This window comes from Aythya marila, assembly GCF_965140915.1.
Source record: "Aythya marila genome assembly, chromosome: 9".
Classification (NCBI taxonomy): domain Eukaryota; kingdom Metazoa; phylum Chordata; class Aves; order Anseriformes; family Anatidae; genus Aythya; species Aythya marila.
The window spans coordinates 17,275,517-17,299,216 of record NC_139050.1 but is presented as its reverse complement, the minus strand read 5'-3'; the positions used below and the strand labels follow the sequence as shown (position 1 = coordinate 17,299,216).

At 40.6% G+C, this 23,700-nt stretch overlaps 1 protein-coding gene across 6 annotated transcripts in view; it reads left to right on the top strand.

Moving 5' to 3' along the window:
* The first annotated feature begins 215 nt into the window (after nucleotides 1–215).
* The window catches only part of ABCC5 (ATP binding cassette subfamily C member 5), a 43,593-nt gene continuing 20,108 nt past the window's right edge, over nucleotides 216–23,700 (top strand). For 2 of the 6 annotated variants that reach the window (XM_082767519.1, XM_082767521.1), the window contains exons 1-11: nucleotides 216–284; nucleotides 943–1,117; nucleotides 12,039–12,199; nucleotides 12,441–12,596; nucleotides 13,312–13,459; nucleotides 18,114–18,347; nucleotides 18,460–18,633; nucleotides 19,777–19,924; nucleotides 20,413–20,561; nucleotides 21,200–21,307; nucleotides 23,069–23,419. In XM_082767519.1, coding sequence (XP_082623645.1) covers nucleotides 989–1,117; nucleotides 12,039–12,199; nucleotides 12,441–12,596; nucleotides 13,312–13,459; nucleotides 18,114–18,347; nucleotides 18,460–18,633; nucleotides 19,777–19,924; nucleotides 20,413–20,561; nucleotides 21,200–21,307; nucleotides 23,069–23,419 — 1,758 coding nt within the window. In that variant the 5' untranslated portion in view covers nucleotides 216–284; nucleotides 943–988. Of the gene's footprint in view, nucleotides 285–942; nucleotides 1,118–12,038; nucleotides 12,200–12,440; nucleotides 12,597–13,311; nucleotides 13,460–13,567; nucleotides 18,348–18,459; nucleotides 18,634–19,776; nucleotides 19,925–20,412; nucleotides 20,562–21,199; nucleotides 21,308–23,068; nucleotides 23,420–23,700 lie in introns of those variants that run through there. The other 4 variants (XM_082767520.1, XM_082767522.1, XM_082767524.1 and 1 more) reach the window with 3 other exon arrangements.

Sequence of the window (23,700 nt, the reverse complement as noted above, 5' to 3'; positions counted from 1 at the left end):
CGAGACGGAGGCAACCCCCCCTTCTCCCTCCCCGCCGCAGAGCATCCTGGGAAATGTAGTCCCCCCCATCTCCCCCTCCCCACCCCGCCGGGCGGTGGGCGAGCGGCGAGGACTACACATCCCGTGAGGCTCCGCGCGGGAGCTGCCTCCTCGCTACTCCCCCCCTCCCCTCCCCTCCTCGCCGCGCATGCGCCCTGGAGACGCCGGAACCGCTATAAGGGATGTGGTTGGGCTCCGCGGGCGCGGAGGGGCAGAGCTGCGGCGGGGGCAGGCGGCGGGCGGAGGTGAGGGGGGGAAGGGGCCGGCGCGGGGACCCCCCTGTGGGGGTCGGGGGGTGCCGGCAGGGCCCGTCCCGTTAGGGGGCGGCTGGGCAGGGTCCCCACAGCACCCCTGAGGGGCTGGGGGTGGTCTCCGTGCCGGTTTTCCTGTCAGTTTATTCCCCTCGGGGGGGCTGCGGGGCTGGGAGCCGCCTCACGCGGGCCGTTTGGCTCCACAGAGAGCGCCTGAGGTGGGGTGGGGGGGGCTGCTGGGCAGGGCTCTGTGCTGCTAAACTCCCACGTCTGTGCAGTTTTAGGGGCTTTTTCAGGGGCTTTCAGCGATTTGGGGGGGGTTTCTTAGACAACTTGGTCTTCCAAGTGTAGTCCCTCAATGTTGGAAATACTGCTCTTAAATTTATGCATTCTGACATCTTAAATGAATATTTCACCGCTAATACTCCAGTGCCCAGTTGCTGTGCTCTTTACCCACCTCAGGGTATGTTTAAACTAGTTCAGAAGGAGCTGGTCTTGCGTGGGCTCTCAAAGTCACATTATTACTTCTATTTTTAACAAAGCTCCTTCACAGTTGCTTTCAGGCTTCATTTAAGCTTTAAAAGCAGTTGAGTAAAAGTAACTAGCGTGTTAGTGCACGCCATGTAATGAAGTGGAATTTGGTTCTTTTCAGATTGTTGAGGCGCAAATCCACGTGTAAACCCTGGCGTTTACGGAAGATGAAAGACATCGACATAGGAAAAGAGTACATCATACCCAGTCCTGGGTATAGGAGCGTGAGGGAGAGAGCCGACTCGGTGCAGCATGAAGAACAGGAAGGGTCAAAATTTCAGCATGCTAAACATAAGGTCAGTTCATTTTGTCATTGTTTTGCTGTCCATGCTTATTAAGTTACACGCAGCAGCCTTTTTGCTGTGCCAGCTCAGCATAGATTTACTACCTTGAAGGTCAATAATGAATATTCTGTGGTGTGGGAGAGGTCATTTCAAAGGGTAGCATAGCTAGCTACCTTAGTAACAAATCTGAGTGCTTATTAAACATTTTTAATTTAAATGTCACCTGGCTATAAGCAAAATCCACTTTTCCCAGTATTCAATTTGAATCCAAGAAGTACTGCAAGCTTTTATAGTTAAGAGAATCATTACAACTGTGTGAGAACTGTGAAGAGCTCAGCACAAATCATGTACCATTCAGTGTTGGCAGCTGAAAAAATTCTTAATCATGCCATGTTTTTCTTCAGGATTATTTCCGAGACAGATGTTTAGCTTGCTCTAGATGCAAGACTGTTACTTTTTCCATCTGGATGGAAGTAATCTGTATTGAATACTGTTTTTATGCATCTGTACACTTAATGTGGTATGGTACAGTCATAATTACTTTCTGTAATTTACGAGCTTGATCCTGAAATAAGTACTGGCTTACAGCTTGTGTGTTGTTCTGAACATCTAATTTTTAGAGCTTGTTCCCACTGAAAGAGTGCATGCACTAGAACTTAAGTGCTGTAGGGCAAATAGATGATCAGATAAATGCAAACACCCACACAAATGGTGAAAGATATGGTTTGGAACTAAGAGCCCATGCTGGTTAAAGAAGATTAGTAATAAAGAAGATTAATAATATTAGCTGGTCTGAATACATGTATTGAAATACCTTCCTTCATGTCCTTTTCCTAACCTTTCCAAAACCTGCTAAAATGCTAATGTAGAACTGCCTGAAGCCAAGGTCAGTACTGCCTGTCCGGATTGTTTGCAATGATGAGGTGCTTGCAAATTCCTTCCTGGGCATTTTATATGGATTACCTGTGACAGCCCTAGTCCGGGAGGGTTGGAAATGGGGGAAGTTGTTGTATTTGTATGGAAGAACTGTGAAGACCGTTTTTAAAAGGATGGTGTTTTGTTGCATTATACTGGGCACTGAGACAGAACTTACTTCAGATCAAGCTCCCCTTGTTTCACTGGGGCTTCAAGGGTTTTTTACAGGTATTTTTGAATACGGGCTCAGTGCTGCACTGCTGCTTTTTGAGGTAGGAGTGATCTGCTCTGCAGCAGGCAGAGTGCGGTTTGTACTCGCAGGCTCTGCAGCTTCTGGTGTCCCTACAGGCTCTATGACTCAGCAGACTATCGCTGATGTGCAGGGGAAGGTGGAGTGATTGCATTAGAGCAGGCAGTGATGCAGAGCCAGGAGCCCTTCGGAGTCACAGCGCAGCTTTTCGACAGCATCTATTATGTTGATGTCATTGGCTTGTCACCCAGTGTACATTGTCCAGTAGCAAATCTGCACTGTCAAAGTGCTGGTGACAACAGTGATGCCATTGGAGGGCAGCATGTTTCCCAACCAGTGGGAGGGGGGGTTAAGCAGTAATCATGGCACGGGATCTCTATTTATTGGTCTGCATCATCTAATTGTGCTGCCTGCTTTAACTTTGGAGGACAAAATCCTGAAAGCTGGCTAAGGTCCTCGTAATGTGATTTACCTCTAAACCTTTTGAATGAATGAAATGAAACCAGCGTTTTTTATTTTCTGAATGCTGGAAGTAAGCAAGTCCTGTGTACTTGTACATCATGACACTAAAATCTGACTTGGAGGCACGTTCCTATCAGCTGAACTCTGTTGCTGTGGTCTTTTTTTTTGCCTTTGTAGCTCAACCTGTTTTGGTGCCAGTGACTACAGTTAAGGGTGGTAGGCCCAGATAACACTGCAAGGCAGGGATTCTGTAAAATTTGTGGTTACTGATGGAAAAAGAGGTTTGTCTCTGTCCTTAACTAGAACTTTATTTAGAGGAATTAACCGAATTATCTTATTAATGAAACTGGCTAGTTCTGACAGATGGGCCCTGTGTTGTGGTCTTACTTCTTAGTCATTGTTTGATATTGCTGGGTTGAGTTAACTTATCTCAAACACTTGGACTACTTGTTTTGCCAGCTTTATAGCTTGCGTGTATGTAATCCATAAACTGCACTGAACTTATTGCTGAACGTCAGTGAGATTAAACCCTGCTTACTTGCAAAATATTGAGGCTAAGGAGAAGAGCTGTCCTGACCTTGTCAAAATTGCGCTCGTACTTCTGTGTACAGTTGAAATAAATTCTTGTTTCTTCCTTTAGTTGAAATAAGTTCTAGTTTCAGCAAGTTTCTTGGCCTTATCACTTCTTAGAATATTTTCTACCTTTAACAAGGGTAAGTGAAGTCTTCACTTTTATGAGGTTCACCTTTGCCTGTTAGTCAAATGCTTCCTCTCTGCTTGTAACAATAAAGGATAGAAACTGTAGCTCAGCTGTTTTAAAAAAAAAAAAAAAGGCAGTACTTCAAGGGGAAAGTGACAATGTCCTTCAGTACTTCAGCCTTTATGAGCCCTGGGATCGGGTCAGATGCTTCAGCTGGTTTATTGGGCACATGTTGTTACAACTGGTGTCAGAACATGGTGTGAAGTTGATGTGAGGAGGGAGGGCAGGATGACAGCGGTGCAGATAGAGGGGTTAAGCTGTGGTGGAACTCTCACTTGGGCAACTGAGAGTCATGATGGAGAGAGCTTGTGGAACTCGAATTTCCTGGAGAAAACCTGGCTGAGGATTGTAACTAGCATGTTACAGAGGTACCTCATAGATCAGAGGGAGGTAGAACTGCATTTTTCCTTCTGAAGAAGGTAAAGGAAAACTGCCTTACTCAAGGAGCACCAGTTAAGGCCAGTGGGGGTGACAGCTTCTGGCAGGGCCACATGGACGTGTCACTGATCAGTAACATGACTTCAGTTTCCTGTTGCATGTATTACTGTATTTTTAAACCTCTTTCTTGTCTTGAAGTAGACAACACTAGTTGATTGCCTGGTCAAGATTTTAGAAAGTGAAATCTATTCTACCACTGAGCCAAGGTCCCAAAACCTTTTTATTTACCTTGCTCTGTCTTACGTAAAGGTTGTATTCAGCTTCATGCTTTGTCTTGAAACCTCCACACTTGTTCAGGTTTCCTGCTGATAGAAACCAGCAGCGGGTGTTCATGACCATAGTGGGAAAGAACTTGCAATTTCTCCTTTAGAAGCTCACATGCTGTTCAGTCACAGCCTTGAAGATCACTTTGTTGAAAGATAGGACATTTTTAAGCAAGCTTCCTAGAATAACAATTGAAATCATTGCCATATAAGTAGGTCTAATCTAACGTTTCCTGGTGCTTAATGGGAAAGTTGCTATAGAAATTTAGACCTCTGAAATAGTTAGGCACTCTGGGACTGAAATTCAAAAACACGGTTTTTATTCATGAATAAGTATCTGCAGTATGCTTTTAACAATTGATTTTTTAAGTCTTTGTTGGAGACCTCAAAATACAGCTTATAAAGTAGTCTTAACTACATGTTCCCAATGTATAATACTATGCTAATTGGCGTTATTTTATATGGAGGCACTGATCTTCTGAATGAAGATAACTGCTAGAGGTACTTGCTGCTGAGCACTATAATCAGTAGACTTCACCTGTAAGAATGAAAATTTACCAGTGAATGGAAATTAAAGGACGCTTTTGAAATACTGATTTATACTTGTACCTTTAGGACTTCTTGTTCCCAAACACTCATGTTCTTCAAGTTGTATCTGAAATAATTGTACTCCTTTCTAACAGAAACAGTGTGCCCTGAGAAGCAGGGCAGACCTCACTGTGTCCATCAAATATACCATAAAATGACAGATGAGGAAGGGAAACTTGTTCTGAAAGTGGTTTTGGAATAGACTGGTCTCAAATGTAGACTTCTGTGCATGTTTCTGATGGAACAGCAGGTGAGCAAGTACTTTGTTCTCCTACCCCATCCCATTTGCAACTACAGAAGAAGAGAGGAAAAAGTTTATTCTCATGATATGCAATGTTTATGAGAATTCAACTATTGAGATTCTAGTCTCAATGTTAATAATGTTAATGCTAGTGCATGAATGTGCAAACTGTACTCCAAGCTGTTACTGGAATATAAAGTTTGGGATTAGATTCTAGCTGCTGGTACATAGTGACTGTCTACAGCACCTGTGGTAAGCCTCCAGTTAATATTGTTGCATTACATTGGGTACTGCTGAGTTGTTCAGGTTGCTTGAAACATGCAGTAAAAAATGTTGCTAACTTTAGGCAGGGGAAGCACAGCTAATATTCCTGTCCTCATCTTGATCTCTTATTTTTCAGGTGTCTGACAGCTTTTGCCAGGCAACAGGGAACGTGATCAGGACTTGCTGGAGTTGATGTAAATCCTTCAAGCACTGGTAGCCTTGAAGTGATTTATCACTGGCTGTCCGCTAGTCAGATCAGCTCTGCCTCTCAACCTCTCTGGAACATCTGGAGTGTCTGAACAACTGGGTTGAACACCCGAAAAATAGGGATATGAATGTAGCCTGGGTACTAGTGCCTCAGCACTCCATGCTTGGAGCAGCCTTTCTAGACAGCTTAATTACAAGCTTTTAGTTGTGGCCAAAGCTGCTGGATGTCTGCATTTTCTTGAAATCTTCATATTATCATGACTGAATGAGCACAAAACTAAGAATCACAGCCTGAGTGGGGTCTTGTGGGCTCTAGGCTCTTGTGGTTTCTACACAAAGATATTGCTAAATGGCTGGCTCAGAGGCTATGGTTAGAAGCTGTGGTAGCTTGAGCTGATGCCCGTGTTCACTGCATGACAAGGTAAAACTGCAGTTGAACAAGACGTTAGAATCATTTTAACTGTCACCCGGCTAAACTATATAACTGGCTGTGCTGGGAGAGATGTGCAAGGGAAGAACAGATCTGGATGTGTTTCTGAAACTTCTAACAGCTGCCATTATACTGCCTGCTGCTTGAGAATCTCCCATCTGTTAATGATAGGCTGCACACAAATGCAGTGTTGGATACCTGATTTTCTCAGGTCATAGCTGTGTAGAAGGTGAGGAGTAGTTTTATAGAAACATTACCTGAGCAGTGTTTAAAAAAAAAAACTGACACGGGTACAGATGTATAATGAGATCTGAGTTCTTATAGTTAATGACTTAATGTAGAACTTGAAACTCAGATTTTTAGTGTAATGTGCAGTCTGACTGCAGGAGATACTTATTTCCTGGAGCTATTTTGGTAACAATTAAGCTTTTAAGCTTCCAATTTCTGTATTGTCATTCTACTTTTCTACTAAGTAAAGAGAAAATTGCCCTGTGATGTTTGGAAGCCTTATATGAAAGGCTACACTAGGTGAGGTATGATCCTCTGTGGATCCTGCTTCAGTATATTCTCCTGCTGTGAACAAGCTGCTGCAGTGTAAGGGCACTGATGCAATAAGTATGTGATAAGCTCACATAATGAGTTCAATAAGGCAAATTCCAAGTGCCTATATACCAAAGGTGTACTTTTCTATAAATGTTAATTTCTGCTTAAGTGTCAAAGGGAAACAGAACTTTAAACTACACCTTGCCAATATTTGTTACCCTTAAGCTTAAACACAATTAGACTTTGTGCAAAGGCAAAAATTCGTGCTACTTTCTACAGATTCATTAATTCCATGTTATACCTAAAGGTTGAAGCAAACTATTGTGATTAGTCATGTTCTCTCATGCTGCTGCTCAGGTACTCTCTAATTTGACACAAGGGATCCCTGACTGGGTGCCTGGTGAATGTTTTAAGCTGAACCTCTAACCACTTGGAGGACAGCACAGAGGTTGCATGACTGCCTCAATTTATGTACAGATAGCTGAGAAAGGAGCACAAGTTATTGAAAGTTTACCTGGAATTTAGAGGGGGGAATCTACCTATATCTGAAAAGTCTTGCACTTATTACTAAGAGGAATAAAAACGCAAAATTCTTCACTGGTCAGAGACATGCTAGTGGAACAACAGTATTCTGGCTAATTCATGGCTTCTACTTAGTCAGCTGTCTTTAATCCTTTCCCTAAATCTTAGCCATGTAATTAAAATCTTAACCATGTAATTAAAGCCTTGAATCTGGCTACTTGCTGCCATTGTCTTTTACTGCTGTCTATTGCTGTTCCTTTGTCAACAGCTGGCTTGTAAACCAGTCTGCTCATGACTGAAAGCGGGCAGGGAATATCTCTTCCTTTGAAGAGATACTGCAAGCTTTCCTTCACTGTGGTGTTCCGTATTAGTGCTTGAGCCACTGCCCTATGGCTGTCATGGGAACTCAATAGCATAGACTTAAGTAGTGCCAGGAGGATTTAATGGATCTGGAGAACTGAACTTGAAATGAGACAAAACTTGTTCATGCAGGGAGTTCTGATGCTCTGAGGCACTTGAGGTGGTTGTTAGTCTTTGAACTCTCATATCCTGGTGCTGAGGGGTAGCCACCGGATCCTGCTGTGACCAGGCTGTTCCACAAACAATCTACATTTTGATCCCATTTGAGGAGTAAGGTTAAAAGTCTGTCAGTCAACTTATGCTTGGAGCCTTGAGGTATTTTTTTAGATTACTGGTTCATTTGCCAATTGGGTGGGGTGTCGCTTGCATGTGTTGGTATAGGAAGGAGAACTGAGTGAAAGGCTGTATCAGGCTTGATAAATGTTATGATGTCAGGGCTTGTGCTCTCATTCTTTGGTGGTTTCATGCCACAGCAGTTTGAGTTTCTGGATCTTCCTGGTGTTGTCCTAAATTGATATCTTCTCTTGTGACCTAGTTCAGGTATGGCCTGAGGAAAGAATTAGTGGAAGAACAGCAGCAGTTTGCGTGTGGTTCAGGGTAATAGAGCTTACCTGAGCAAGTCAGGAACCAACTCCTCAGCCTGTGCTGTGCCAGTATGATCTGCTTATTGAGGTGTTTCCTGGCTTTGTGGTCAGGGTGTGTATGGGTTGTTAGTTCTGAGGGGAAACTTACAGTTAAAGCTGATCACTATTTCTCATTCTGCAGGGGGTCTGCTGTTACTGCATGACAGCATGCATCAACTGTCCAGCTTCAGTGCTGCATGATGAGTGTACAGCCTCAGCTCTGAGTGAATCCCATACTGGTTTGTATGGGAAATACAAGATGTGGATTCGTGTACACCAGAAGCCTGACTAGGGACACAGCTGCTGTTTAAAAAAACAATCCCCAAATAAAAGTGACATGCTGAACCTCATTTCTTGGATTATAGGAATAAGTGGGTTTGCCAGGGAAGAGTTTAGAACATCTCACCTCAGGGCTAATACTTGCCAAAATTCAAGGGCAAAGTCAAATAAGCAATGTTCCCAGGAAAAAATGAATGTACCTGACCTCAGCAAGGACTCTGTGTGCATCAAGATGTGGTTAATATTCAGGCTCATCACAAACATACCTGTGGTGATCTTTTCAAGGCCGTGTACCCAAACATTGACACTAAGCGCTACTTGGGAGACGTCTGCTCTAACGTGGGCATGCATAAACTCAGGCTAGCTTTGAAATCATGACTCAAACACTAATTCAACTTCTACCTTCTAGAGCCCCTTGTCTGTTCAGTCCTACCAGCCTGCACCTCTGTGTGCCACACTTTTACCTAACGTGGAGTGCAGGACCCTTGCCCTCTGTCAGAAGCTGTTTGTGGTTGCAGAAACTATTTGTGGGCCACTAGCTGAGAATAAAATGCTGGGAAACGATCTCTGTTGCTCTCTGTCACATGTTTAAGTGAGCCGTGATGTATTTCTCCTGTGCGAGTTCAATTCTCCCATCTTTAGTCCATTTATATGCTTGATCTTTACAACATCCTGTGATAGGGAATTCAGAATTTAAGCATGCCTTGTGTGAATAGCATTAATTTCACCCAGTGTTCAGGTTCTTTTGTTGGAAGATCAGCCAGTGATCGTTCCCTACTTCTCTTCATGTCATTCACGACTTTATGGGCCTCTCAAGTACCTTATCTTTGTTCCTCTCCTTCACTAGCTGAAAAGTCTTAAATTTCTGCATGAGTGGAAGCTGTTCCCATCCTAACTGCTCTCATTGTTCATACAAAGTCATTTTAAGTATAGCACCCTTTCTGAACTGAAGCATGGGGTAGCGACTGGTGTTCAAAAAGGGGGCAAACCCTCGGTTTTGGAAGTGGTATGGTATTGTTCATGCTTTCTTCATTGTCTTTTTGCCTTTATGATGATGCTGAGTAGTGAGCTGCTGTTTTTTAAGAAATGACAATGTTGTTTGTTTTCTCCTGGTTAGTGTTAATCTCTAATTTAGACTTGTTTTTTGTTAACATTACTTTGGTGTTACTAATACAGGGCTTTAGTACCAGTTAAGTAGCTTTTACTGGTATGCTGAGAAGCTGCTGAATTACAAGAAGCCCTTGATAGCGCAGCTAGTAACAAGATTTATGAGGCACATGTTTCAAGAGCAGTGCTGGCGCCTGTTCCATCACATTGCTAAAGTCTTCTTTAGAATTTTAGTTTCTGAGAAAACTGCGTGTGCAAGCAGGCGCTCAGGATATCATCAGTTGATGAACACTTGAAAAAAGGCTAGGGGTTCATAAACTTATATAATTAAGTGTTGGGCTTCTGACTTGTTTTTCTATTTCAGCTTTTACTCCAGAAATGCACAGTAGAAGTGCTTAGGAGTCTCACTTCTCCCTGCTAAACTGTAGGCTTTGGAGACTTTATAATTTGACACAAAACTGTAATCTTTCTTGTACAGTAGGGTGGTGCGTTTGTTTCTTGATAATCATACGTGTGGGATTTTGGCAGCTTTGCCAAGACTGAGTTGCAGAATCTTCTCAGCTAGGGGTTTGTGCTTATACTTCCCTGTGTGTCAAGAGATTGCAAAGGCCTTTAGGAGGCAGTGCCCTAGTCATTTATCAATTTATCAATTTATTTTCAACATTTGCTAAGACAATCCTGTTGAGCACCTCTAGAGAGTTTAATTGTTTTTCACAGTGAGTGAACGTTATCTTTGGACTGCTTAAAAACTGCAGGATCTTGCAGTTGTGCTTTCTTACTAAAAATGTTCCCGCTTGTAAGTGGTGAACAACTTTACATTTATCCTGATGTTTTTGAATTTGGGAGACTCCTTTTGGACTCCAAGGCCCTTTCTGTGTGCTCTGAAAAACAACGAATCTGCAAATAGCCTGTGGCACAGCATATTGTCAACAGGGCAGGGTGTTTGGGCAGATGTGCCTGAGGGTCTTGCAAGTGGCAGAACGAAGCCAACTAGCTATGAATTCCTCCACTGTATCCAGGAAAGTGGTGGTGCACAGCTTTCCTCCTGCTGAGTCCTTTGAGACATCTTTGGCAGCTCCCATATTAATGCTGATTAGGGGAGATTTGGTAAGGAGGTGTGGCCCTTAGTGAGTCAGTAATTTAACAGAAATTGAGAAATCTTTTAATTCCGATTTTGTTACATATTTTGAGGCACAACATGTGTCAGAATCTTGTCGTGTTCTTTTGTTTTCTAATTATCCTGGCTTGTTTTATAATCATGCTTTAGATTTAGATAATGTTTTTTGAGCCCCGGACCATGGGTTGTTGACAAAGTTGTTAAATAGTGCTTAGGCAGTATTTAAGCACTTGGTTAAATAAACAAAGGGCAGATTTATACTGTCATTATCGATTTCCTGCTCTCGCCCCTTTGCATGAGTAGAAGCTAATTGTCTTAATGTGCTATATGCTTAGATAGTAACATAGGACAGGCTAAATCTCTGACAAAAACTATGCAATGCAAGGTTAGGAATCAATTGCTGGCTATTGATGGCCATTTAAGGCTTTGGGTATTGTGTTTTTAGGAGGCTGCAAGGCAGTTACAGTTGTTTAAAAAAAAATAATAAAAAAAAATAATGAAATAACTTTGTCCTGGGAAGGCCGCTAATAAGGATAAGCATGGTACCTTGGCATGGTGGTGGGACGAGATGATCTTTACAGATTCTCTGGTATCTCTGTTTACAAAACGGCCAGGGAGATTTCTACCTTAGAGTTCACAAAGTAACTCAATTTCAAAGAACCAGAAAACAAACAGATAACACGACTCTGCAATAGATGGCCCATGAAGTTAGCAGGACCTGCAGTGAGCCCTCTGCAAGCGTTAGATAGTGAGCTTATCTCCTCAGATACTTTTGCCACATCGAGCTTCTGATCAAAAGGTTCGTTTGAACTCTGCAAAATTTTGGTTTCTCCATATCGTTGCTATTTACTTTCTCCTGTTAGATTAGAATTTAAAGTCTGCCTTTTACTAGGGCTGTGGGAAAACTCTCCTGAGAAGGCTTGCCGTTTAAATGTCTGGTAATACAGTTGCTGAGCCACAGAGAAGTATGTATGGCTGGGAGCAGGAAGAATTGCCATCTTTCTTGTTGCCTTTAGGGAGAAAGAGAAAAATCAGGAAACATGATAAAGTACATACCAGTTTGCATAATACATATTTTTCTTTTGATGTAACCCAAGGTATTTTGGAAGAAGTTTACTAGTATTCTGATAATAATCTGACTTTTCTGTGGCTAAGAATATCTAGATTATACTAAGAGGGTGCAAGTTCATCAAGTCTGAACTGTACTGTATAAACCAGTCATTGATTCCCCAAATTTACAAAGAACTAATGGTGTTTTTTTTTTTTATTATTTTCTTCTATCATATTTCATTTCCCTGAAGCATTTGGTCCTGTGACAATATGCAAAATCGATCTATTTATCCTTTGAGTACACAGACACAGTACTGGTGTTAATGTACATTATGCAGATCCACGATGTGTGTGCCCTCCATGTTTTTGCCACCAGGCTGAAACCTGTCCTCTAAGACATCAGATGGCAGTGGCTGATGTTGCAATGACTTACAGAAATAAGAGGTGTAAAGTTGCAGGTGTCCTGGACTTCAAGCATAGCTTTGAACTCTGACTCTATTCTTTCTTATAAAAGCAGATTGAATGCCAGGATGCCTTGGAAGCAGCTGCTCGCGCAGAGGGCCTCCCACTGGATACCTCCGTGCATTCCCAGCTGAGAATGCTGGATGAAGAGCATCACAAGGGCAAATACCACCATGGCCTGAATGTGCTGAAACCCATACGGACTACTTCCAAGTAAGCCTTGAGGCTGCAGGAGAACTGATACAGTATCTGCTTTTCAAACCAGCTAAAAAGTAGATTTGTATCTGTATTTCTGCTGACTGGTACTGGAAATGCTGGAATTTGTTTGGCAAATGCAACTTGCATGGCCATTTGGAACTCTTGAGTATTTTCAGTGAGAGTAGGCTTTGTTTTTTCTCAATGATTTGCAATTCTGTTTCCTTTTCACTTATTTCAGTTTTTTTTTTTCTTTTAGACACCAGCACCCTGTTGATAATGCTGGGCTTTTCTCCTGCATGACCTTCTCCTGGCTCACTCCTTTGGCCCACAGAGCATACAAGAAAGGGGAGTTGTTTATGGATGATGTATGGTCCTTGTCAAGGCACGAGTCTTCAGATGTCAATTGTAGAAGGTAGAAACATTTTGCTCCATATTATTTTTTTTGTTTCATTTTTTATAAGTTCACAGGTAATTATAATATTGTCCTAGATATGCAGCACAGATATTTTGTTCTGTATTTCTCAGACATAATGCAATTTTGTTTTATCCTCCTTTATACCAATTCCTCCTGCTGCATTTTCTGTACTCTTGCTGATTTCAGTGAACTTCAATCTGTCTACAGGAGTGTTTTGCAATTACTCTTCTGATTTTTCTCATGTCTTTAAATTTTATTTAAAAACATTATATCAAGGCTACACCGAAAAAAAACTTGTGGTGAAATGATGGAAGAAAAAAACACTTACAGAACCAGGATGATTTGAATAAGGGTCAAATCTTGCAATTAAATTAACCTTTTATGGCTAATGAGAATTCTTCTCAGCTTTTAACTCTACAACTATTCTATCAGACCAGCAAAAAAAGGTGGTGATAAGAGCTTAGATAGCCAGACAGAATGCCAGATTGCCAGACAAAGCTTAAGATAGCCAAAGAGACTGAGCAAAGAAAAAAAAAAAGGCATTGTGTTTTTTGTCCCTCTCTTCAGTACAAATACCACAATATAGATATTTCAAGATGCAGAGATTTCTCTTTACCTCATAAAATAAACCATGTATTTACAGTTTTTACAGAGATTTGCCTATGAGATTGTACCTTTTATTGCAGTGAAAATTGCATTCTGTTTTTCTTAGGCTGGAGAGATTGTGGCAGGAAGAACTGAAAGAATGTGGGCCCAATGATGCTTCTCTCCGGAGAGTTGTGTGGATTTTCTGCCGCACCAGACTCATCATTTCCATAGTGTGTCTGATGATCACGCAGCTCGCGGGTTTTAGTGGACCAGTAAGTAATTTCCATCCTTTTTTTAACAACCCCAGAGGGCTTCATCTCATGGCCAACTGTAAAATATTAAGGTTTCATTGCAGGATCACTTAAATGTTTTGACTAGCTAGAAATGTTGGGGCAAAATTCCAGAGTCATATGATATTCCAAGATAGGTTTCCTACAGCTGGAGGATCAGTTGCTGAATACCAAGGCCAAGTTCTTGGAGAAGGGAGGGGGACTTTAGATATCTTGGAGGAAATGCACACCTGTTTTTTCTCTTTGCTTTTGAGTATAGTTTAAAGTTCTTCCTTAACTGGTATGTGGTCTTTTTTGCATAAAATTCTTACGTGCAGGTATTTTATTTCTGTTTTGAAATTCTGTAAGTTTATCTTGTAATAAAACTCAGTCTGATAAAACACTAATCTTAGACTATTGGCGTTAATAGCACAGTCTTCAAGAGATGGAACCAAACAATTTTATTAGAGCGCTACATTTTTAAGTAGCAAGTTTCCAGAAATCTGTGAGTATAGTCTTTCCTGACACTACAGAGGACGGTCAGACAGATTTTATGTAGAATTTGTTAGAGTATGTTATTGCCTTTAGGAACTGCTGCAGTTTGTTGCTGTGGGTCGTAATGAAGATAACAACATATGGGACTTGACATTCACACCATTTTTTTTGTCACCTGTTTGTTGCACGTGCTGTGCAGATTTACAGTTGAAATTTTGACTAAATTTATTCTCTACACATTTCCCTTGAGGAGTAGGAGCAGTATTACTGCTAGTAGTACACGTTTCAGTGTGCTGGTAAGCTGAAGGTTCATTTCTTGGGTAAGTACACTTGGGTGCACTGTTAGGTGAAATGTCTTTTTAAAAATGTTTTCCAGTTTTTAAATGTCTTATCAAAATGTTCTTCTGCTTTTTATACGTCTTTAAAGTTTGCCTTGTTTTATGTAATATGAATAACGAATGTTTCTGTGGTATTGTTTTCATGGTAATAATTTGGCTTGTATAAATTATAAAATGTCTGAACATATTTCGGTAATAACATATCATGTTTAAGGTTTTAACAGCACTAGCTTTCCCCAAGAAGAGCTTCTGTCATTGTTTCACTACAGGGCTTTAGTAGCTGCTTTTATCTTTAGCAAAGAACTTGCAGCAGGGTATCCCTAATTTCTGTAGTGTAATCTTGATCTGTCTCAGCCAAGCTGCTGGATGAGAGCGGGAAGGGAAGGAAAAAAACAGCAAACCAACTTGGTTAGGTTGGGAACTATGGTTGCAATTGATGCTCAATTTGGATAATTTAAAATTATCGATAGACCTTGCCTGTTTGCAGGCAACCTTATTCATTTCTCTGAATAAGGAAGAATTCCCTCATGGTTATAATATTTGGCATGAAAAAATGAGTCTTTACCATCCCTCCTCCCTGTTTTTTAAATGGCATGCCTCAAGTATATGCCTATGCTGTCTCCTCTGAAGTGTTAGTGCTTTCTTGTATTGTTACACCCTTTCAGTCACCTGAAGGTGAAAAGGGAGATCAGGAAAAGCACTTGACTTGACCTCTTGTGTTGGTGAAAACTAGCAAAATGGAGTTAAACATTAATTAAAATTAATTAGATTTTTTTGAAGTCTAATTTGAGTGTCCATGACCTTGAAATGCCAGCCAACAGTGGTGGCTTTGCTCATGAGCATTGTGATGGTTATAACTGGATGGGAGTTGTTGTAGACTTCCTTTTTTTTTTTTTTTTTGTGATATCAGATCCTTCAAGGGTCTTCCTTTTATTTTATTTATTTTGATAAATTCTGCATCTGTCATGATATCCAAACCCATAACCTGGTGAGACAGCTGCATGTGTCAGACTGCCTTGTAATAACCATCAGAATGTACTATTAGAGGTGAGATACCATTTATCTTCAGTGAATCTATGCTGCTGTTTAATCAGCTACCAAAACTTTCACGTTCATTTTGAGGAACAAATAAACTTTTTTGGTTACCGAACATACTCAGTTTAACTCCAGGTCTGAACAATGTACCTGTTTGCAACTGTTCAGAGCTATTATTCTTCCTGTTTGGGAGATGGGGAAACTTGCTATCTTAGTGGAGTACAGCTTGACAGTTTGGTCAGTTATTGGAGGGGGGAGTGGTAAGCTGTTGGAGGTAAGTTTCCCGATTTCCCAGTTGGCTCCAGTTGCAGCCTGCCCCGTGTTTTTGCACGCTGGCTGCAGTGGGGATGCCCGCGCTGCAGTGGGACCAGTGACAGAAGCTGTTCTTTAGAATTTTCAGGATGGCTGTTTTCTGCGTCAGAATGAGACAGTCCTGCTGGGCAGAGCCAACGCCAAGAGCAAAGGTAAGGTAAAGTTTATTCAATGAGAATGCTTAAGACAGCCAAGCAGCTAGTACCAACTCCTACGGTAATAGTCACAGGAATTCCTTTTTACCGTTAGATGCAGTTTTAGTTTTTTGTACTACAACTTTTCCTGTTCTGTAAATAACTTTACGCTGGATTCTTTTCATTAAACTAGTTTGAATTGCAGTAGTATGTGCTTAGATGTAAATGTTAATTGTGTGACTCTTTTTTCCATTCCCTTTTCAAAGTTCTTTAATCTGCTGTTTCCTCTTTCTTTCATCTGGAAAAAAATAATGGGGTATAATGTAAGCTTGTCTCTATTTCATCACGGGAGATGCTGATTCTATAAAATAGTGCTGAAAAAATGCACTAAAAAGTTTTGGGAGGAATGAGACCCCAGGAAACATCTGCTTTCTTTATACATCCTCTCTTGGAGACTTTCAGCAATGCTGTGGTGTGCGAGAAAATGCTTGCTGTCTGCGACCATGCTGAGTTACAGCTCGTGAGGAAAAAGGGGGCATTTTCACCCCGATGCTCAGTGACTCGGTTGCATATGTGGGATTGAATACTGGAAAAAGAAGTCAGTAATCTTCTTAGTAACTGCAAACCAACTGTATGCAGTTGTGGTCCAAACAGTGGATGTAAAACTAAATCCAAATAAGGAGAAAGTTGGAATGCAATAGATCTGTGAATGTGAGCTGCTCACATTTGTTCAGGGATCGATATGTAAATTTTCTCAGTGGCCATTCTAGAACCTGATGGACATCTGGCTTTAATTCACACCTATGAAAATGAAAGAGGAAAATTATTTACAGCATGTTTCCTTGGTTCTGACACGCAGAATTATTTTCCTCAGAACAGATGAGTTTGATCTCCATTTTTTTCCTGTTACTTGGTGCTGGGCTGTAGCTTTCAATACCTTTGCTGAAATAGTGGGGTTTTGTTTTTTCCCTCTCTCTTCAAACTATACAGAACTCTTATTTGCAAAACCTGGTTTAGCCAAGAGGACTTCAACGAACTGTGATGTGAAAGGCTTCTCAAATATTTTCTTTGGTCTCAAAATTTTTTTTGGTTGCTTTTTGTTGTGGGCAAAGGTAATTCTCTGCTCTGTATTAGCGTATCGAAAGCACCAGTATCTTAAAGCATCATTTGCTGAGAAGCTGTCTAGGAAATCTGCTTTTGCTATCTGTGAAGCCTTACTATAGCATACTTTTAAATCCAGTTTTCAGAATTTGTGCAGCCTCAGAAGCCTCCCGTGTTGGCACCTGCAAGTTTGACATCTTTTGGACTTCATGAAAAATACTGTTGTGTTTTTGTATTTTTATAATTTTGTGTGTAGTTTCAGTTATAGTTTGTTAGAGGCTAAGACTGTTAGATATTAACCCTTTATAATTACCCTGTATGTGCAGATTGTACATTTATACAATGCTTTACCTGTTGTACCGTGTTTGTGAGATGTTACCATTTAAGATGGCACTTTATTTCAAATAAAAGCCTGTTGTTTCTCAGTCGATAGTATTTAATATTGATGGCGATTGTGAGTTGTATGATGTTGTAATGTGCTGTTGGACCACAAAGAGCTGGAGGTGGGAATCAGTGGTTCTGGGGGCTGCATTCTTTCTGCAGGTGATATTTGAAAAGTGATTCCTGAGGTAAAGTGTTGTATTTCTGGGGGGAGAGGGCATGGGGAGGGATCGTATGGTTAATTTGTTTTCTTTTTCATTTCCCCTGCCCCCAATGATTTGTGGTATTGCGAACCTTGTGCTTTCTGCTTGTTTTTTTCTTTACTATTAAACTGCTGATGTTTATTTCCAGGAATGTTTTGCAAATGTCCTTCTCACTCTTCCCCTCTACAACTGTAGGTACATTGTTCCTTTTTATCAAATAAGCACGTTTGAAGCAAAACAAAGATAAAATAAAAAGGTCTTAATGTCACATAAAGGAATGTTTCTTAATGTGCTCAGATGTATAAGTAGTGACTATATTTTAAAACTCTTCTATATGACAATGCATTGCTTTCAGCTAACTGACAGATTTATGTTAAGTTAGAAGACACAGAGGATTATAAGTATGCCGCGAGGAATATGGTTCCAAATTAAACTTTCTTTACTTACTAAATTTGGCTCAGTGCTTGGCTCTCAGCAGGGCTTTGTTTTACAGTATTCCTTGTACTGACAACTTTTACTTCGAGAAGGAAGACGCTTTCTATTTCAAATGGCTCTCTTAAAAGCAAAGTAGCCTACTTGTTTCTAACTTAACATAAAGTTGTTGCATGGTCCTCTGGGATGATGGGGTGTTCATGCAAGTTTGCATTTCTTCCTGTAGGCGTTCGTTGTGAAACATCTTTTGGAGTATACCCAACAGAGTGAGTCCAACCTGCAGTACAGCTTGTTTTTAGTTTTTGGCATCTTTATGACGGAAATAGTGCGATCTTGGTCCCTTGCGCTAACCTGGGCCTTGAATTACCGCACGGGGGTTAGACTGCGTGGAGCTGTCTTGACAATGGCATTTAAGAAAATTCTCAAGCTGAAGAATATCAAGGAGAAGTCTCTTGGCGAGGTAAGCTGAGTATCATTTTGGAAATTGCTGGCTGAGAAAAGATATGTAAATATATTCCTTTGAGAATTAACTGTGCCTTAAATCTAAATAATCCGCTCTGTGTGTTTTTCAGCTCATAAATGTATGTTCCAATGATGGTCAAAGGATGTTTGAAGCTGCAGCAGTTGGCAGTTTGTTGGCTGGGGGCCCTATTGTGGCCATCTTAGGAATGGTTTATAATGTAATTATTCTGGGCCCAACAGGCTTCTTGGGCTCTGCTGTCTTCATCCTCTTCTACCCAGCAATGGTAAGTTATAAAGAATTAAGACTTACTTCATTTTTCTTGGGCTAGATATATGCATAGTTGTGAATAAAGGTGTTGAAAAGTGCTAGGTTAAGCTTGTTTATGGTACTGCATATTATTGAAATTATTGCTAAAGATGATGTGAGGAGCAGAAACTTGGAAATGGGGAACTCAAAATGGTACAAAAAAAAAAAAGAAATGGAAATAGGAAAGCTAGCAGATCTGACTTTGAGATAAATATTTATAGCTAAATTAAAGTGCAGAATGTTCGGATGCTTGTGGTTGAGGTTGGAAAGACAAAAGGCCTCCATCTTGTCTACAGGGACCAAGTGTTGCATGTTTCGGTCAAGATTCATTCCTGAATTCAGTAATAGGTGTTGAAAAGTGCTACATCTGGGAGGGAGGGTGCTCTTGTCTATATATTCCTGCCTCTACTTCTGCTCAGCTGTGAAATAGGCTAGTCCAAGCCAAAACTCTTTTTATCTTTATATTCATAATAAACATTTTAAAAAGCATGGCTGCAGAATACCATCAGGTCCACAGTGATGTAATTTGTGTGCAATAGGAAGGACTAAAATAATGGGAATTACCTTTTTAAAAAGGGGAATGAAGAGTGGCATTTGATTGTCTTCACCAGTTCTCTAAAACTTTACATTGTTTTAGTAAAAATGTTAATAATGTTTTATTGTCCTAGCACAGGTATATAGTAGAAATTGATCTGGCTGTACAAAGCCCAGCTTTTTCTTTCGTCTTACGGGACCAGGTTAAAAGACTGGTTAGAATGCGTTCTAGTGTTCATTTGCTGTGAGAGTAAATTTAGTATACCTTAAAGTTTATGTAGTCTTTGTGCTTCAGAAACTGTAGTGCATCTAGTGCTATTCAATACTGGTAAGAGTCCACAGCTTTATTCTCACAAATTTTGTTTTTGTTTAGACTTGCTGTCCTCAGTCTAGTGCTCAGTGCAGATGGGGTGGACGGATGTGAATGTTTCTAGCTTTCCTTTTATGTCAAAATGAAAGCATTCTTGCCTGTTTCTGAAACCCTTATTTCAGATTGAAAATTTGCTTTGAATAGTAACACAGAGGGGCTGAATGTACTTGCTCTGAGTTTTTCACTAATGTTGCATGGTGTTACTTTTTGTTTCAGATGTTTGTATCACGCCTCACTGCTTATTTCAGAAGAAAATGTGTATCAACAACAGATGAACGTGTGCAAAAGATGAATGAAGTTCTTAATTATATTAAGTTCATTAAAATGTATGCCTGGGTCAAACCATTTTCTCAGAATGTTCAAAGTGAGTTCACAATTTGCAGATGTTTCCTTTTGTGCTGATGCCTCGCTGCTTTGGTGCATGCTTCTAGGTTAGAAACATAGATGTTGATTTACATGTGGTGTAACAACTCTTTCATCCATCACGCTCTTTGTCACGCATGGTGGGTTAGACAAACGGTCTTGCTGCTTTCTAAAGTTTTGCTTTCTAGGATAATGTTTGTTCTTGCTCTAATCCTAATTTTTAAAATTTTGTTCCAATTTTTGATAATAATATGATAACTGTTCGATTTTTAAAATGCGGTGACTTCTGGCTTACAAAGATTTACAGACCATTATAGTTTACTGCTCTATCTCTGCTCTTTTTATAGGGACATGTATGTTATAACTGCTAACACGTAAAGTGTTAGGTCTCTCTTACTCAGTGTTTATAGTGCTGTGGTAGTGTATACATAAGTATACATATTCCTCTGAATCATACTTCATATTTGGTGCCATTATTCGTATTTCTAGAGATTCGTGAGGAAGAACGTAAAATCTTAGAGCGTGCAGGCTACTTCCAGAGCATCACTGTGGGTGTGGCTCCCATAGTTGTAGTCATTGCCAGTGTGGTGACTTTTTCTGTCCATATGATCCTTGGCTACGATCTTACAGCAGCTCAGGTAAGCTTATTGCAGTGGTGAAAATATTATTTACTGCATTGCTACAGTAGCTTTTCTGTTAAGTCATTTCTCTCCAGCTCATTCTTTTTTGCCTGCGTGGCCAGGCCAGGTTAAGGCTCACAGAAATGGTGATCTGGTGGCTGTGACGGCAGCAGATGTAGTCATGTATTTTGCACAAAAAACTCTCTGTGCTGTTCCAGCCCTGACCTTCCTCAGAACAGGTTTTGAGGTGAATGTGAACCAGCACTTCTTTTTGCTATGCAGTTAGGACATTGGGATTACTGGATGGTTTTTTTTCAGTGTGCTTGGATGCAGACAGTACAGATTTGTTTTCCTTTGTGACTTAAAATAGGATATGAAGATGGATCTTCACAAGTAATAGGCTAATGCAGGATTTGCTGTCTGATATTTTCATTGGATCTACTAACACTGAAGATTTGTTCTGTTACAAAGTGCTGGGTAGATGCGCTGTTTTCTGCTATTCCAGAGTACTTTGAATCTTTAAATGGTTATTCTTTGACTGTGGACCTTTTCTATGTCTTTGACTTGCTGCTATGGCAATTCAACCTTTAGAAGGTTGGAACTGCTAGTTAAGTATATTGCATCCAAATGTCATTCACTCTTTTTTGTTTTTTTAGGCATTCACAGTGGTCACTGTCTTTAATTCAATGACTTTTGCTCTAAAAGTAACACCTTTCTCAGTGAAGTCTCTATCTGAGGCATCTGTTTCCGTTGACAGATTTAAGGTAAGCTGTCCTTTAGTTTTGCAGTTTTAGCTGTTAGAGTGGAGTGTCGTATGTGTATAATAGATGCTAGTGGAACAACTTGATGCTATTTTATTGTATGAGGAGTTCTTTCTGTACATTTAGCACTCCATATTATTGTATTCTTCAGAAGGGATAAACAGTCAAGGGATAAACACAGTCAAGGAATATTAGAGCTTTAAGTTAGTACTGGTGTGGGAAGCAAAACAGTCAATGTTTTCAGGATTTTGATGTTGGCCACTGTCAGAGATGGGATTCAGGACTATATGGTTTGCAGTATAGTAATTCTTGCACTCTCTTAAGACCATCTGCGTGAAAATGCAGTGCAACTTGTCTACAATGAAATTCCACATTTTGCCAGTGAAATTATTTTTGAAAATGTTATGTTCTATGTGGGCGGACTTTGCACAAACTAGTACATTTTTGTTTGTAGTCATGAAAAACTGAGGTTTAGTGTTTCCAGAGCGTATTGTGACTGAAATACTGGTTCCATTGTACGAATAAAATACAATTGTGACCTGACTAAAGAAAATCTATGGCAGAGAATTAAAACCCAGATAACAGAAACAATCCTATTTCATCCTTCAATTGCTGTGAATACACTGTGTACTTTAGTATGAACTCAGAAGACAGGCCTTTATTTTGCCTTCTTTCTTGTAGACAATAGCACGTACCACTATTGCACATGGCAGAAATTTCCAAATAGGATTCCATAATATTAAGTTATATGGATTCTTTATAATGCATTCAGGAACCAAATTTGGGTGTGAGAAGAATGGAATCTGCAGAATGGTTGAGAGATCCCATTAATTTCTGAGCATTTTTGTCTAATCTTCTTGGGTCAACCTCAAGCAAGCTTTCCTAAGTCCAGTTGTACTAGAGGGAATTTTTAGGGGAAGAGAAGAGTGGAAATTGTAGTACTTCCCAGTTCAAGCCTGCAAACTGTAATTTCTGTCAGGTGTGTAACATGGGGTGGGGTTGCTCTAATATTACAATAAAAATGTAACTAATGTTTTGAGTCTGCAAATGAGTATGAGCTTTCTTATGAATGTGTGATTTGGGCATAGCAATCTCAGGAGTAAAATAAGGCTGACGGTTAAGTAGTCTGTAGTCACAGGCTGCTTAGTTCAACACACAAGTTATGTAAGTGGAAACCATTTTATCTTGTAACTAAATTATGTGAAAAATTTCTTAATCTGTGTTGATTGTAAGTACTGATGGATGTGGTGGAAAACATGATACAATGGACTTAGTGGCTTGCTTACTCTCAAGCAGCCCTACATTGCTAAATTTGTGTGAGATGGCATTTTCCCAACCAAAGAGGTGAAGGGTAAAGGCTGAAGTCATTCCATCTTCTGTAACAAGCTGGTGCTCAGGACAAGTCAGTCACTTTTGCTCATGGTGACATCTCTGCAACCCATGTATTCTACTCCCGTGTTTTGTATCTGGAGATTGCAGAGTGGTAGTTGCAAACAGTGTTGACAGAATGAGCTCCTCTCACAGCACCCAGAGCACTGCAGTTCTTTAAAAGTCTTAGTGTATCTAAGTGTTTCCACCACATCCAGGAATGCCCTGGCCACTCAGCAGGCCCGGAGTTAGTTTACACTAATGAGCTACCTTTTGCTCTTCAGCTTTCTCCCACTATATAGCCTGATGTGTTTTGCTGCGTGAGTGTGCCATAGGCTTGTCTCCCAGTCTTGATCAGGTGTCTCATCTTTACACCTCTCTCACAACTCCTATCAGAGTTTATTTCTAATGGAAGAGGTTCATATGATAAAGAAAAAACCAGCCAATCCTCACACCGCGATAGAGGTGAAAAATGCTACCTTGGCTTGGGACTTCTCCCACGCCAGCGTCCAGAGCTCACCAAAGTTGACCCCCAAAGTGAAAAAAGACAAGAAAGTAACCAAGGGCAAGAAAGAGAAAATGAAGCTGCAGAATGAGGGACAGCAAGCTGTGCTGGCAGAGCAGAAGGGCCATCTTCTAGTGGACAATGATGACCATCCTAGCCCCGAAGAGGAGAACAGAATCATCCACCTGGTTAACCTTCGTCTTCAGAGGACTCTCTACAACATTGACTTGGAGATAGAAAAGGTAAGAGAAGAAAGGAGAAAATCTGAGCTCTTAAAAGACCTCATTTTTAGCTGTCCCTTGGAATAGAGAGCTGTGTATTTCTGCATGAAATGGAGCATATTGCTTTTGTGCACTCCTGTAATATCCATGGCAACTGTGGTATCCAGGATGCAGTGTCTGATTTGATGTAAACAGCTGTGCCATTCTAGCAAACGGGATCTTTGCACACAGCCTATGAATCACTGCAGGATATTTAGTCTTCACATCTAATGTGTTTTTTCTGTTTGTAGCTCTCAGAACAG